We start from the raw sequence: 15,585 nt of genomic DNA, 5'->3' as shown, positions 1-15,585 counted from the left end.
TTTTCTTTTCTCTTTCTTTTTTCCCGTGTTTTTTCTTTTTCTGTTGCTTTCTTTTTTCTCTTGCCTTTTTTTCCCATGCTTTCCTTTTTTCTCTTCGTCTAGTATGGTTTTTCTTTTCTTTTTTTTTTTTTTATTTTATTTTAGGGCTTTCATTTTTTCTTTACCAATGCATTTTTAAATTTATTTGAAATTTACTCACTTTACTATTTATCTATTTGGTTTTAATCCGGTCCCTGTTTGCCCGCCTCGGTTTATTTTTTGCGGCTTTAGGGGAACTTTCCGTGGCCGCGCGCGGCGGGAGGCGGGGCGCGGGGTGGGCCGGGGCGTGGTCATGCAAATGAGGGCGTGGGACATGCAAATGAGGGGGGGTGTGTCCCTCGGCGCCCCCGCCCCCGGCAGCGGTGACAAGATGGCGGCGGGCCCGGGCAGCGGGGCGGTGCGGCGGGTGCAGCTGGTGCTGGGGCACCTCGCCGCGGCCCCCCCGGGCACCGGCACCGGGCTTCGGGCCGCGCCCTGCGGGAGCCGCGCCGGGGCCACCAGCCCCGACGATGTGGTGGTGGTGCACGGGCGGAGGACCGCCATCGGCCGCGCCAAGCGCGGCGGCTTCAAGGTACGGACCGGGGGAAGGCCCTGCCCGCCCGTCCCCTTCCCGGGGAGCTGCGGGGCCCAGCGGTCCCTCGGGGGCCGGGTCCCCCGGTTGCTTAGTCTCCTCGGGGTGCGGGATCGGGATCCCCTTAGGCGCTGAGGCGCCCCCAGAGTGCGGGGTCGGGGTCCCCATAGGCGCCGACACCCCCCCCCGCAGGTGGGTTAGGGTCCCCTGAGGCATTGAGGCTCCCCCCAGGGTGCTGGGTCGGGGTTCCCTCAAGCGCTAAGGGTCCCCCGCCCCGGGTGGTTTGGGGGCCCCTCGGGCGCTGAGTTCCCCCCAGGGTGCTGGGCTGGGGTCCCCTGAGGTGCTGAGGCCACCCCCACAGGCTCTGAGCCTCCCCAGGGAGGTGGGGGACCCCCCTGCACCCCCATCCCTGCTCACTGCTCCCCAGGAGCCGGGCTCCGCTTTGTAACAGTCGCAAAGCAGCATTTTCTGAGGGTTTGGTGCCGAGGTGTGCGGCGCCGGTGCAGCAGGACCACCGGCAGCCCCAAAAAAGCCAACCAAGGTACTGACAAGTTTCGCAGCTCCCCTTGAAGCCCGGGGCAGGTCTCTGCCGTGCTGCTTGCACCTGCTTGGTCAAACGGAGTAACCACTTACTTAGAAATGCAGCATCTCCACGGACCTGCCACCCTGCTCCTGAGTGGCTCTTTTCCTCACCGGGTGGCCAGCAGAGAGCCTTGGGGCTCCTATCGAGGCGAGAACACGGTGCCAGGATGGCTCCAAGGATGTGCCTTGCTTGTCATCCTCCAAATGGGTCTTGTTAAATGAATTCAGAGGCTCCACTCGCTAAGTCTTGCAACATAACTCATGGTAGTTATTTGGCTTTGAAGGCCCTACAAAGCGTGCTCATGTAAAACCGAGCTCGGTAAGAAAGCAGCGTGTGTTACAGTGCTTGAAAGATACCCAGGGTAAGAACCACACAGAATAATTTTGCTTTTTGAGGAAAACAACGACCTTCATGAGCTGAGAGGTGGAGTAAAGCTGTCTAAGTGCTGTGCCCTCTGAAGTAGTCTGAGGGTGAACTGGTGACAGGGCAGTTCCTGGTGTTTGTTAAGTTGCACTAATCCCCTGTGCTTTCAGGATACTACACCCGACGAACTGCTGTCTGCCGTTATGACGGCTGTCCTTCAAGATGTCAATCTTCGTCCCGAGGCCCTGGGAGACATCTGTGTGGGTGAGTGGACCACCTCCATCCCGACACAAAACTCCTGGTCTGGATCTGGCTCTCTGGGACACGCTGCTCCAGGTGTCCCATGGGACGCTTGCAAGTATCGTGGGGTTGGTAGGGGTTCATGTGTAGCCTTAGGTTTATGAAATCCGTGTGTCCTTCACGACTGTTCTGTCAAGTGATGGGGCTCTGATTTGGGTGCCGGATGGTACCAAGCCATGGTGACGTCAACATCCCTTTGACGCCTGCAGCAAATAGTGAGAGAAACGCAACCCATTGACTGGAATCGTATCTTTGCACTCAGGAAATGTGCTGCAGCCTGGAGCTGGCGCTTTGATTGCAAGAGTTGCGCAGTTTCTAAGGTAAACTCTCAAGGTTCCTCCTCCTTCCCCTTCTCAGGCCTTGGCTACAGTGCAGCACTGGGGCAGAGGTTGCAGTGAGGCTGCTGCGCTCCTAAGAAGCGACAGCAAATCACCTTTTGCCTAGAAATTAGACTTCGATCGAGCGTTTGGAGAACCGTGGCGGGGTTTGGCGAACCCTGCTGGCAAAGGGACAGGGAGGCAGAGGTGAGGCCAGTTAATCAGTTTGTGCCGCCTGTGTCGAGCCTCTGAAGGGGAGATCTTGTTTTGTGGGCTCCCAGCTGCACCCGCTGCCGCTCCGTACTGCGAGGCTGCGCTTCTGTCTGCTCTGCATGGGCCTGAAACCATGGACTTGTCTCGGGTCTTTCTGTTCGTTTCCTGGTGTTGAGGTCAATGGCTTGTACTGAGCTGGCTCCCGGCTTCCAAATATTTCAGCCAGTGCCTATTGCCGAGTGGTGTTTGTTTCTGTCAGTCAGTGGACAGCCACCACGTTGGAGAGGTGCAGAGGCAGCCCACCAGTAATTCTTGCATGTGTGTCGCGATATAAATATCGCAGAGCCTTTTGGTCAGAGCTCGGGAACCAGGCACACGAGAGGGTCCTGCTTACCGAGGACCTTCTGACGACAGGCCTGTGGGGAAACAGCGCTCAGAGCTGCTTACATATCACGTGTGGAAGTTATCCATGAACTTTGCTTTGTCTTGGTGCAGGACCAAATAGGTCAACAAATGTGTAAAGGCATCTGTCTTGAACTTCAGGGTTAAAGTTTAATCAGGTGGCTTAATGCTGTCTTTGGATGTTTGCTTTGTGGCGTGGTTTTTGTCACTGAGCCTTTGCCAACGCTGTCTTATTTTCTAGTGGTATTCCAGAGACGGTGCCATGCTCGAGCGTGAACCGGCAGTGCTCCTCTGGACTACAGGCCATTATCAACATAGCTGGTAAGCGTTATGGGCGCTCGGATCAGAGTTGATGCCTGCCCCGCCCCAAGCACTCATTTCTCCCATCCTCAAATCTCTCTAAGCAGTAAAAATAGTGATAATGGCTTCTGCTGTTAGAAATTTTCGTTGTGGTGTTGGTTCAGTGCTTTTATATCCTCGAGTGGCCGAGTTTACCCCTATAGAAGTAACTTGGTTTTCTGAGGATGAGTTCTGCCATCATTTCCACATCGGGCGGCTTCTAGAAGGGTCCCCCCTGTCTTCCCTGGTTGCATATCAGGTCTTGGTTTGTCCTCAGCCCCACCAGCTCCTTGACCTGGCTCCCATTCCGGCAGGCGGTAGCGCAGAGGGAACACCCCATTTGGCTGTAGTGGATGCCTCAGGTGTCCATGGAACCGCAGCTGGAATGGAAGTGCTTTTGCTCCTAATGATAGTAAGGTTGTCTCTGCCCTGCTTTTACAGGTGGCATCCGAAATGGATCGTATGACATTGGCTTGGCCTGCGGGTAAGAAAGTCTTTTTATGGCACTTGCGTAGGCTGCCTGACAGTAGCGCTCAGTCCCTCTGCAGAAGCTCTTGTGTGAGCAGTTAGAAATCCCTTCCAACCAGGTCTGTCCCCACCAAGGAAGTAGGTGCTGTCCTCGTTTGACAAATGGGTAAATAAACTCTAGAATTAGGACCTGAATTTAAGTGGTGGCTGCAGATGCAATTCATGTATTTCTAGAGGCTTCTGAGTACTTTGGCAGAAGATAAGGTCATCTTAAAGAGTCTGAGGGAGGGTGCTTTAAAATCCTTTAATTCTCATGGAAATGTTGGTCTCGGTGACATGTCTGCTGGGGTTGCAGTAAGAGGCTGAGTACCTCTTAGAAGCACGCAATGAGCCTGTTTTATTAGGGTCCTCTGGCCCTGCTGTAAGACACCACTTCTGTGCAGAGCTCTGACAGCCTGGAAGAGCCTGCCGTAATGAGCTTTTTAACTAATCTCCGATTAACTAGTGTCTTAGAAGACCACTTAGAAGACCCATGCTAATAACTGTTCTATAGACTTAGAGCAGATGTTCTTCTGCAGTCGACGGGCACGCTGTTCTTTGCTTCAGTTCTAACATCATAAGAAGTGTTTATTTTTTAGAAGATTGTGTAAATGTTAGGTTGGCTTTGGAGAAATACCAGTGACCATGTACACGTTCATGTCAGAAGAACGAATGGAAAAAAGAAGAATTCAGTACTCCTGAGGCTAAAATACTGGATTTCTCTTTTTCTTTACCTTGGTAGCTCTAAATCTTTCTTGATTTACACAGTCATCTGGTAGCCCTTAGGAAAATATTTATATTTACAACTTCTCAACACCTGCACGTACCTGGTTGAGCAAGATCTGATGCTGAGAACGCCCTTCTTAGACTGCTGCGAAATAAACAGCTCAGCAAGACAGGCATGTTCCTCTGCTGCAGGCTGGGCACTGGGTCTTCACGGGAACGCTTGTGCTTGAGCACGTGATGCTTTTCACTCCTGCGTGTTAACACACTTTTGTTTCAAGAAGTTGCTTGTCACTGTCTTCCAAAATGATACGCTTGAAGGTACTGAAAGGCTCAAAGGGTTTGGGATCCAGCCCTTGTGCCTCTGGGAATGCCGGCCACTGCGCTTCACTGGGGGACGTTTTCTGGCCTCTACCCCACCGGGACCTCCATGAAGATATAAAATCCATATGTTACAAATGGCATTTGTGAGCTGGGTTTATCCCCGGTCGTGCTCTTCCCCTGAGAGGACTCACCCACTCTGTAGGCGGAGAGACACTGGATGAAAACACAAAATGCTGTAGCTGTGGTTTGCTCTTGCTTAAAGCCCAATTCTATACCTTCCATCTGGAGGTAGGCGCAGCTGAAGTCAAGTAATGTAGCGTCCCATATTAGAGTTAGTAAGTGCTGTCAGGAATTTAAACTATAAGCTGCTTGGGGAAAAGCCTTATTTTCTGCTTGTCTTGCATTTTCCAGGAATATTTTCTTTGTTACTTACTCTTCATAATGTATTTTTGCGGTGCAGAGCACAGTTGAAACCCTCTTCCCACGGTAGGCTTCATGGTCTAGACTGACATACAAAGCTCACTAGTCTTAAGTGATGGCTGTGTATTTATACAGTAAAATTGGATGCCTTCAATCCGTTACCTCACTTGTAGGGGAAAGACTGCAGCCTCTGGGATCCATGTCTTAAATTCTCCGTGTTGCGAAATACAAATGCCATAATTCACTGAAGTCTCTGTCATGGTTTGCTCAATGCTTTTCTTATTATACTGCCAACCAGTTCTTAGGCTGTAAGTGGCATTTTTATGGCTGTTGACAATCTCGCTGGAAACTCCAGTTTATATTTCTCGTTACGTTTGAGGACAGAAGTGCCAGAATCGGGAACGATTCCTTCCTAGCTGTGGAAATAAGAGAAATTAGCTTTTGACATTGGTATCCCGTTCTTGGTGAAACAAGGACCAGTTTAATCTAGCAATCTGTTTTCATTTCGTGGTAATGCTTATATTGATGATTGAAGAGCTTCTGCCTCAGCCAGTTCTTAATAGCTGTGTTTCTCTGGGATGAAAGGAAAGCACGTTGTCGAGATACTATGTTTTTGATCAGTCTTAACTGAGCAATTACCGCAAATATAGTGTGAAAGCACTGGCAGCAAACTCAAATTTTTCTTGTGTTTAGCGTGGAAACGATGTCCCTCAGAAATGCAAATAACCCTGGTGATATCAGTTCCAGTATGATGGAAAACAGCAAAGCTCGAGATTGTCTCATTCCTATGGGGTAAGTGGTTCTTCTTCCCAGAGTTTAAGGATTTTCTCGATGGTCTGTGTCCATGGTGACAAATGCTGTTTCAAATCAATCCGAACGTCGTGGGGTGGGATCTGCATGTGTCGGCATCCTCCTTGGTCATGGTTGAGGAGTCATGGTGTGAAATGGGGGGGGAAGATCAGCAGCTCCCATGAAAGATTCTCTTGTCTTGCGTCTTAAGCTCAATGGTTTAATGAGCAGAAACTTCAGAGTGGATTTGAACCTTGTTTTGTCTCTGGATTCGATTCAGGATCTGCTGCTGCCCAGCAGTTCTCGGTTGAGAAGGCAGCAGTTCGCTTTGAGACTAAAGCCAGTGCTTGGACCTTGAGTTGTCTTAGTAGAAGCCAATTGCAGCTCCATTAGCCGTGTCATTGCATTAATTCTATGATGTTGTTTTCCCCAGAATAACCTCAGAAAATGTGGCGGAGAAGTTTGGAGTTTCCCGAAAGAAGCAAGATGCCTTTGCCTTGGCTTCCCAACAAAAGTAAATGCACATTTTATTTTTTTTTTAACCTTTTAGTTAAGGAATGCAAGTAGAAAACGCATTGCTACTTCCCAAGAGCGGTTAAGTGCAGCCTTTGCGTTGCTTTCCAAACCTTAATAGTGAGTAAAGAGGCTTGAGATGGTCAGAGCGAAGACCAGAGCACGTCCCAGGCTGTGTGACAAGGAACCGGGGATTGTGTGCCTAACCCTGCGCCGTGTCAGGCCGCGCGAGCCTTCAGCAGTGAGCACCCTGTGCTTTTCAGCATCCAAGGGATGCAGCCTCCACGAGGTTTCTGGAACGAATGTGTGGTTCAGTATTTTCGTAGTGGCTTTGGCTCGGCATCATTTGAAACTGAACACGGGAGCGGCAGCAGAAGGAACCTTTCCTAAGCGGGAATATTTCAACGTAGCTGTTTCTAGAGAACTGCCGAGCTTTTGAGAAGAGGCTTTTCTTCGCTGCAGGTGTTTGGCTCCAAGTGAGTCCAGTTCTACCTCTAATGACCTTCCTCTTGGGTTAAATCACTGCCAAAGTAAACTGACCCCTGGGATCCCGGGGGCTGTTCTGTCAGTCCGGTGGCAGGTGGTACGTTAACGTTGCTGCTGTCAAAGAGTTAAACTAACTTTCAGAGCTCTGTTTAAGCATCGCCCCGGCCAATTACTTATCTAATCCAGGAAGGCACTGCATAGGCCAGTTAACCTTTAAATTCTGGCCCTGCTTCTAGGGAACTTGGCATGCCAGCCTTTCTCACTGACACCGATAACCCAAAAGGGTATGTGAACGCGATCCTCGCCTCTCGCACGAGGAAAGGGGTGATTTTCTGGCCTTGGTCTCAGGATGTCTGCAGAGCTACTGATGTGTCTGTCCTTCAGCACTTTGCTCTAGCTCTCGCTTACCTGGGAGTATTAAATATTTTCATTTTATTAGTAAAAGTGTAAAGTGACAAAGGGGTAAAACAAGCTCTCAGTCTCCAGTGTGTATTCCCTGTAAAGGGTGCTCTGCTGCTGGAAGGTGAATCTTCTAAATCAGCTTTACTGTGGAGGCTTTGAAATACCTTGCTGATATGAAAGATTAACACTATGTGCCCTTAGCTAATTCTAATTTAGCTAATTGCATTCTGCCTGCTTACATCAGTCCGGTCATGTCAGTTGTTCCCTACTGCTAATGCTGCTGTCTGAGGGACCAGACCCTGTCTATCTTCACTGCACCTTCAAGTGATACCCTTCTACTAGTCACACGGAACTATGCAACATAAGTCGCAATCATTTGGGGTTCAAAGCTTACATTTAAATGCCAGAAGATCATACATGAAGTACGTGGTCATCATCTACCTTGATGAAAGGTAGACCACATACATTAAGTATGTGGTCTACTCAACTTGCCTTTAGTAGGACAAAACCAGGACAAAACTCCAGGCATTCCTTAACTTGTCAGAAATCATGAGCGTTATGTGGAAGCTTAGCCCACTTGTCCCATTTAAACTCAAAAATAAGAACTGATGTTTTGAAGACCAGGGTTCGTTTATTTTCTTACAATTGTGATGTGACTGTACCACTGGACAGGTACGGCTTCATGCTGTGGGCTGGTGGTGGTCAGTCGGTCACAAAGGTCTCGATGGGAACAGAACGGGGATCTTGCTCAGAAGCATGTGATCCTCTGACCTGGATTTGGGGTGAAATGCTCATAATGTTAGTGATCTATTTCCTGTGATGTAGAGGTAAGAAGTTTGTCTTCCCATGAATGGAAATAAGTATTCTCCTGTCTTCTTGTCCACTACTCGGTGAGGTACCTGTGTACCAAGTCACGCTTCAGTTTATTCTCTTACTAACTGGTTTCCTTGACGTTAGTTCTCTTGCAGTTCGCCTCCACAATATTTAACCTTTCCTCTCTTTAACAGAGCAGCAAAAGCTCAGCAGATGGGACTCTTTAAAACAGAGATTGTTCCAGTGAAGACCACCGTTCTAGATAATCAAGGCAACCAAAAAACAATCACCGTGCACCAAGACGAAGGGATTAGACCCTCCACGACCCTGGAGGGTTTGGCGAAGCTGAAGCCTGCCTTCAAAGAGGATGGTAGCACTACAGCAGGTCAGCTCTGTTCTTAAATTCCTCTTGTTCCTGTGCTTTACCTGCCTTGTAAGAGAACGCGCCCAGGCAAAAAAGGTGTTACTGGATCTCTTCCAACAGGTAATGCCAGCCAGGTGAGTGATGGAGCGGCTGCTGTTCTCCTGGCAAAACGCTCGAAAGCAGCACAGCTGGGACTCCCGGTCCTGGGGGTGCTCAGGTCCTTTGCTGTGGTTGGAGTCCCACCCGACGTCATGGGCATAGGACCAGCCTACGCAATCCCAGTCGCGGTGGAGAAGGCGGGTAAGAACCGCTCATCGTTCGTACGTTGTTGGGCACAAGGCAGATTGGACTCTGTGGACTGAAAACTGAGGTTATAGTTTTCCAGCATGTGCAGCTATCAGCCGTAGGAACAGTGAACTTAAATTCAAAACCTTAAGAGATCCTTATCATACTCATCAGGTTAAATAGCTTTTATAACTGATAATTACTGTTGCGTTGGCCTGTCATTGCTATGGTCACATGCTCACCTATGGTTTTATCTTTCAGTCTCGAAATACCCTTCAGTCTTTAATCCCTCTGCAAAGAAATAACATTTAATCTAAGGAAACTTGGTGAACTCAGTGACACAGTACCATGGACTGTGATGTTTTACAGTCTTTAGGTGCTGTTGTACATAAACGTGCGTACAAGTGTAGGTACCCCACAGGGAGCCCAGGTCCCCCGCTTATTGTCGTTAGTGGAGTAGAACTAGGATTTGTAAAGGGAGGCTTTAAGTGAATTATTCTCTTTGATGTAGTTATAAGGCAAAAATACCTCCTTTTAAATCCTGACTTTTCTGAACCACAGGTCTGACTCTGAATGACATCGATATATATGAAATTAATGAAGCCTTTGCAAGCCAGGTGAGTGATCGTCCTGTTCGAGCTGCTACATTCCGTGGTAACTGAGTGTATTTCAGCTTGGTCTCCAAATTAAGATTTGAATTTGTTCCACGTATTACGTCTTCAGCCAAACGTTAATAACATGCGCAGGCTGTATTGCCTTTCCTTCAAATAAAAATAAGCAGGGCATTGCTTATACAGCTTAATATTGAAAAAAAATCTGAGAAAAATACGTCCACTGAATAAGAATGTAATCTTTACTATCGTATCCTCATACCAACTTGCAAAACTTGTGTTTCACAAGGGTTGTAATTTGTTACTGGGTGATGTCAGTGTGTTGCACTCACCAGTTCGGAGGTCCTTGATGAAAGGTAGAAACGTCAGTACCGTGTCTTTCACAAACCTGTGACCTGCCCATCAGAAGGTACGTGTGCTGAGTTAGAGATGAAGTTGACAGGCCTGTGCTCTGGATTTGCAATGCGGCTCCACTCCTTTCCACTGGGAAGCACGGTCCGGCTGGAGTCAGGACCATGTTAAAAGTCCTGTTTAATCCTTTAAGAGCAGCTGACACAATGATGTGGAGTTTGTGTAATAATAAACATAGTTTGAGCTAAACTCATTTTGAGCACAAATCTTTTGAAGGCCCTTAGAGCTGCCTGGGATTGTTTGCTGCCCCTTTTTATATGTGGACGAGACCACCAGTCTTCTCTCCAGTCCTCTTAGCTCTCTATTGCAAGAGGGGTGAAAGCTAATGGCGGTGAGAGCATCTCCATGAAACCATTCCCTCTGTCTTTCTAGGCTGTGTACTGTGTTGAAAAGCTGGGCATCCCCATGGAGAAGGTCAATCCGCTGGGAGGAGCAATAGCACTGGGGCACCCACTGGGCTGTACTGGTGCTCGTCAAGTTGTCACTTTGCTCAATGAATTGAAGCGCAGAGGGAGAAGGTGAGCACTGAGGAACGGTATTTGCTGTAATGCCTTATGTGTAGGTGAGGAACTTGGGCTCAGAAGTAACCATCAGGCTGGGTCAAGCTTTCTCCATCCGTTTGCTAGCTTTGGACACGAATTCCCGATGGTTCTCTTCACGGAGAGCTGTGCAATGTCTTGCTGCCCACAAATGCAGAGTCTCTCCTGGTCCGTGGTGGTGCAGGGCCCTGAGCAGACGTCTCTGCCATGCAGCGTTAGAGCAGCCAGTCAGTGCTCGGAGCTGGCGGCTCTGCAAACCTCGGCTGCATCCAGCTTTGTGCCAGTTTGGCCCCAGCCCTCCCAGTTGCTCCTGGCACACTGCTCCTGTCCGGAAAGCAAGCAGAGAAACGTGTCCCCATGTGCTCTGCAAACACCCTCCAGGGCAGCAGGACCTGCTCCAGAATTAGAATCTCTTGGTGACACACAGGAGAGCAGTGCGTAGCTCAAATTTATTCTTTTTTCCCCCAGATGATCTAAATCTGATCTGTCGTTTTCTTAATTCCATGTGTTCTTTCGTTTCAGAGCATACGGCGTTGTATCCATGTGCATTGGAACGGGCATGGGCGCTGCAGCCGTATTTGAGTACCCAGGGAACTAAACTCCAGTTGTACCGACGAAACAACACAACAGCTAATTCTCTGCCTTCGCTAGTAATAGCAAACGATTTGCACTGTGAAATCAAGCAGATTCAGGGATTCGTTACTAGATCTACAAATTGTAGGGACAAATTGGGAAGCAGAATAAATCATACAGATCTATTAAGCAGGTGGGAAAATGCAAAACTGGCATTTGCCTGAGAACATCCTGACATGAGAAGAGAAGTGAGCTCAGCTGAAGTTCCACTACAGGCCCTTTTGTGGCGACCATGAGTGAATATTTCTAATCTAATTGATCCCTTTATTCTGTGAATATTATCAGCGAGAAGTAGTTCATGGTACGGTATTTTTGTATGACAAATTGTCTAAAACGGTTGCTCAAAATGAAAACATCAGTGCAGGTGAAGAGGCTTTTCCAGGGTTTTCTGAAAAGATTTCACCATCTCGTAGGAAGTCTAGAAGAGCTTGTTTTGAAGGCAGTGCAAAGACTTAACACCTTTACAACTCTGTCCGTCCAAGCCGTGAGTCGGCTATGTCTTAAATTGTCCCCATGCTGGAGGATGGGCTGTAGCTTTCGATGTTTAACCAAGCTGTCCTGAAGCCTCCAGTGGGGGAACGTGGAAGGACTAAAAATTACTTTGCTCAGGAGCAAACAAACCGTTGGGGTGCCTGAACAGAACGGTTTTGATGATTTATAGACGCCAGGAATTTGAAATTGGCCATTCCACCTTTTACAACACATTTCTAATTATCAGCTTGTGTGACTCTAACTTAGAAGACAAGCTTATGCTTAATAATATTTACTTACCTAACATAAACCAGATTTCAGCATTACTCTTACTGCAAGCACTACGTGAGCATCAGCGAAATGTATGTTTTATCCTGTAAAGGTCTCCCGCATCTGTTCGTCCTCTTAGGAGGAATTGTCAGACCACTGAAACTCAGAGCTAACAGCTTGAAAAAGAAACGTACTCATCATCGTTGTCATCAAATGTACTCGTCATCGTTGACATGTTAGAAGCGTTTAAGTTTGTAACAGAGACTGAATTTCTTTGTGCTGGCTCTTGTTTTTGCACTTAATACAATTGGGTTCTTGCAATATATTTGTATTCTTTTTATGGTGATTGGTAGCTGGAGGTCGTCGTTAGCTTGAGAGATATTTTATATTCTCACATTCTTGTTCTGTAGCCTTCTCACTCATGTGTGGTATTTTAGAGCAAAAAGAGATTAAATTCCTTAGAAGAGGGAGAGGGGCATTAGCGTCTTTTGAGGGTCCTTTTTTCCCGCTGAGGTCGCTGGGTATGAACCGAGCTCTTGGTGCTGGTACGAGTCTGTTTTAAAGCAGGCAGAAGGCAGCTATGGCGCATCTTTTGTTCTGCAGCGTGGATTGCAGCCCCCTCCTCCCTGCACACACTGCCTTTAACAAAAACCTTTTATATGGTGGGAGTGGAAAACTTAACAGGCTCAGAAGTGGGAATTTCGGTGACCTTTAGCTAAAGTAATACTAAAAACATTTAAAGAGAAGTGTGAGTAAATGGGAACCATGTGGGGGGAAAGAATTAAAAGGAAGCAGGTTCCTCCCTCTGCAGCCGAAGGGGATGTTCTCAATACCCAAGCATGATGAAACATGCAGGTTGGGAATTTTCCAAGGCGTCCGGGGAAAGTTGGCTCTTCCCCTTTTCATCTCCGGCATTGAGGAAACAGCCAGGGGAATGCTGGCCTGTTCTCTAATTCTTGCTTTTATTATGTGTCAATGTCCGTTTTAATGTCAAACAAATAAACAAGGCAAAACAAAAGCTGTTTTTTAAGGTACGAAGGGTCTTTAATTGTAATTTGAGGCAGGCTGTGATATGCAAAGGGTTTTGGCCTGTTACCGCAGCTGCTTTGCAATTTAAACCCGATTATTTTGCAGAGCCCGGATCTGTGGGAAAGGGTCAGCTTATCACAGCAATAAAATAATAGAGAATGAGATTATGACTGTTTTCTTGAAAGTACTATGAGCTTTTCTTTTTTTCCTCATAACTTAAAATTTCATTCTGCTAAAATTCCAGTCCATATTCAAACAACTGAAGTAGGTGAAAATACAGGCTCGACTGATGGCACATCTGCATCCAACGCATTACCTTGACGTGTCCCACATTGTCTTGCTTAAATGAAATACGGGTCTTCATACTTCCCATCGTATGTTCCTCGCCCCCTGAGCTGTATTTTGCACGGCTTCTCTCCCAGCATTCCGGTAACGATCACGATCGTTTCATATTCAATGTCACTCCTAAAATGCAGAGGGAAAGTACAGTTCAGTTACAGCTGTTTTGTGCTTATTGCAATTCTGTGTTGAAGGATGAGACAAGTTACTTTGTGGATGAAAAAGGGGAGAACGGTGCCCTGAGACATGAACCGCTTCGAGTCACAAGCCACCGGGCTCCAAAGTCAGTGTGGAGTCTGCGGGTGGCCATCTCGCTCCATGGCGTTGCGTCCTGTGGCTACATAGGGGATGTTTGAAAAGAATGGTCCAGTTTGTGCCCGAAAGAAAGACATTGGATTATTAACTTCATGTTTGAAAGAAGAACTTGAGTGACTCCCTACTTGTTAAATTCTGTTTTAGTTAAATAAATAAGATGATGCTCTGCTGGGGGCTAGTGTTTGGGAGCCTGCACTGCCCCGATGTGAAAACTCATCCCTGTGACGGGGTTTGAAATTGAAAAGTTTCCATCAACTCCCCTGAGACAAGTCGCAGTTAACAGAGTCCAGGTGGTAAATGAACATCAGAAAGCTTACAGCAAGTGCGGTTTTATCCCTTGCACTAAGCGGAATTCTTACAGTGTAACTCTCCTAAGGCTAATGCTACCTGACGCTCCTGCGACTGTTCATCTGAGACTTCTCTGCGGGGAAGAGACGGCCATCGTAAAGGCCTGGGGCAAGAGCCTGTTCTGCCAGACAACTTGTATTTTTTTCTCTCTCATGCAAAATTCCCCTGCAGGAAAACCACTGATTTAGGGAGCTGAATTATTAAAACCACCTCACATCTCGCATATCATTATTTACTAATGCCACGCTGGTCCTGAGCTCTGCTATGTTGGGAATTCTTTGTCTGGAGCTGAGCAGATGGCCAGCCGCTCCACAGCAACATCGGTACTTTCTGGTACTTTCAGGCACGCTAATTAGTGTATCTGTCAGACAAAAAGAAGCGCTTCAGGCATATTCACAAGCACTCCAGAAAAATGTAGGCGGTCAGGAGCCTGGGGAGGTCTGTGGTCCATGGTGCGGCCCTGAGCGAGGACAGCTTGGAGCAGCTGCTCCAGGCCTCGTCCCACTGAGGTCTCCAGCGATGGAGGGCAGGCGGCATGTCCCGAAGTTGGGCAGTAACGTGTCGGCTGTAGTTTGCTTCTTGAACCTTCCCTGTCAGCAGCGTTCAGTGGTCACAGAAATCACAGGGGTAGACTTGTCTCTCTCTCAAACTTTCTGCCACCATGTGATAACTTCCAAGAAAACACTTCGTAATGGCAGCTGAACTTTCCTACAGGAGCTGCATCTCCCTAATTAGAGCGAAGACATTAAAGGCTCTGGGTCATTGCCTCGTACATTCACAACTATGGCTAGCCTTGACAAAAGGTTGTGATAAGATGGCCATAAACATGATTAGGACAATGAAAGTAATTTTCACCTGCTTTCTTCTGTTCTTTGCTGTCATCTGAGCCTGCAGCTCACATTATCTTTGTTGCATAGAAAACATTTGGACGAGAGGCAACAAAAATACATTGATTTTTTTTTTTTTTTTTCTCTCATCAAACATCAAGGTGACTGTTGCACTAAACATTGCACCAGGCTAAGGAAGAGTAAAACAAATTCTATCAATCATTGCATTGGAATAACATTTTCCTCTATTTGCCTCATCAGGAGGAACTCTGAATGCAGGTAGGGAAGTACAGGACTTCAAAAAGTTACTTTTAGCCACATAAATGATGATGAAGGATCCCCGAGAGCAACTGCAAAAGACATTGCACTTCTCTGCATGACAAACGGATGCTTTATGGGAATTCTGAACTACTCCAGATGCAGTTCTCCCTCTGTCCTAATAAAGTGCTGGATGCTGAAAGGACTCAACTCTTGTATCAGCCTCTACACTGGTTTACAGGCCTGAGCTTTGCCCTCTGTTGAAGACATTGCCCTAAGGAAAGGGATTTTAGCTGGTGGTACGTAGTCCGTGTTGTCACGCCAGCTGTGGGAACAGCATGATTTTGAGAGGGTAAATCTAAAGCCTGAAATTCTGGGTGCCAATTCCAAAAGAAATTCCATATAAGGGAGCAGTGTAGGGAACATGGTTGTAGGGAAAACGTAGCAGCTGGAAGGCCAGGATTGGCAAGTGTAGAAGCAGAGCGAGCAGCCAGATAACCCACGAACAGAGCAGAGTTGCTCTCTGCTTTCAGTGACTACTCACACCGTAAGTCTGGGCTTGACAGGGAAAAACAGCGAGATTTCAGCCCTGTGAACTGTACCTTGCAGTAAAGCTGATCTGCAAAATCTCTTTGGTAGGTGGGTCCCCTTCACGCGCCTCCAAAATGCCATTAGTAGGGGAGACAGAAAACACTTCCAGGTCATTATGCCTTTCCTGGTCATCTGCAGTGAAGGGGCAAATATCAAACAAAGCAATACAAGACTCTTTGTATAAGTTTGT

The 15,585-nt window shown here is 47.5% G+C and overlaps 2 protein-coding genes across 2 annotated transcripts in view; one reads left to right on the top strand and one right to left on the bottom strand.

Annotated features, from left to right (window-relative positions):
• Positions 1–289: 289 nt before the first annotated feature.
• ACAA1 (acetyl-CoA acyltransferase 1) lies at positions 290–12,011 on the top strand. Its single transcript, XM_074574014.1, has 12 exons — positions 290–610; positions 1,727–1,820; positions 2,119–2,176; positions 3,030–3,109; positions 3,569–3,611; positions 5,795–5,893; positions 6,324–6,404; positions 8,299–8,489; positions 8,589–8,768; positions 9,315–9,370; positions 10,148–10,293; positions 10,837–12,011. Exons 1-12 carry the CDS (start codon positions 332–334, stop codon positions 10,910–10,912), a joined length of 1,383 nt encoding a protein of 460 aa, XP_074430115.1. The 5' UTR covers positions 290–331; the 3' UTR covers positions 10,913–12,011.
• A 705-nt stretch (positions 12,012–12,716) lies between these two features.
• The window catches only part of DLEC1 (DLEC1 cilia and flagella associated protein), a 40,616-nt gene continuing 37,747 nt past the window's right edge, over positions 12,717–15,585 (bottom strand). The window contains exons 37-38 of the mRNA XM_074574015.1: positions 15,407–15,527; positions 12,717–13,182 (exon numbers count right to left, since the gene is read on the bottom strand). Of these exons, the coding sequence (XP_074430116.1) occupies positions 13,059–13,182; positions 15,407–15,527 (245 nt within the window). The 3' untranslated portion in view covers positions 12,717–13,058. The remainder of the gene's footprint in view (positions 13,183–15,406; positions 15,528–15,585) is intronic.

The sequence above is a fragment of the Larus michahellis genome, chromosome 2 (genome assembly GCF_964199755.1).
Source record: "Larus michahellis chromosome 2, bLarMic1.1, whole genome shotgun sequence".
NCBI classification, from domain to species: domain Eukaryota; kingdom Metazoa; phylum Chordata; class Aves; order Charadriiformes; family Laridae; genus Larus; species Larus michahellis.
Note: the sequence above shows the minus strand (reverse complement) of the source record. Positions and strands in the feature narration are given on the sequence as shown.

What these genes read in the sequence shown, in the direction of transcription:
- ACAA1 (XM_074574014.1), top strand. Translation starts at nt 332, where the DNA reads ATGCAAATGAGGGCGTGGGACATGCAAATGAGGGGGGGTGTGTCCCTC. An exon ending in CCAAGCGCGGCGGCTTCAAG is followed by an intron (nt 611 to 1,726) that starts GTACGGACCGGG and finishes CTGTGCTTTCAG; the next exon opens with GATACTACACCCGACGAACT. An exon ending in AGTCGCGGTGGAGAAGGCGG is followed by an intron (nt 8,769 to 9,314) that starts GTAAGAACCGCT and finishes TCTGAACCACAG; the next exon opens with GTCTGACTCTGAATGACATC.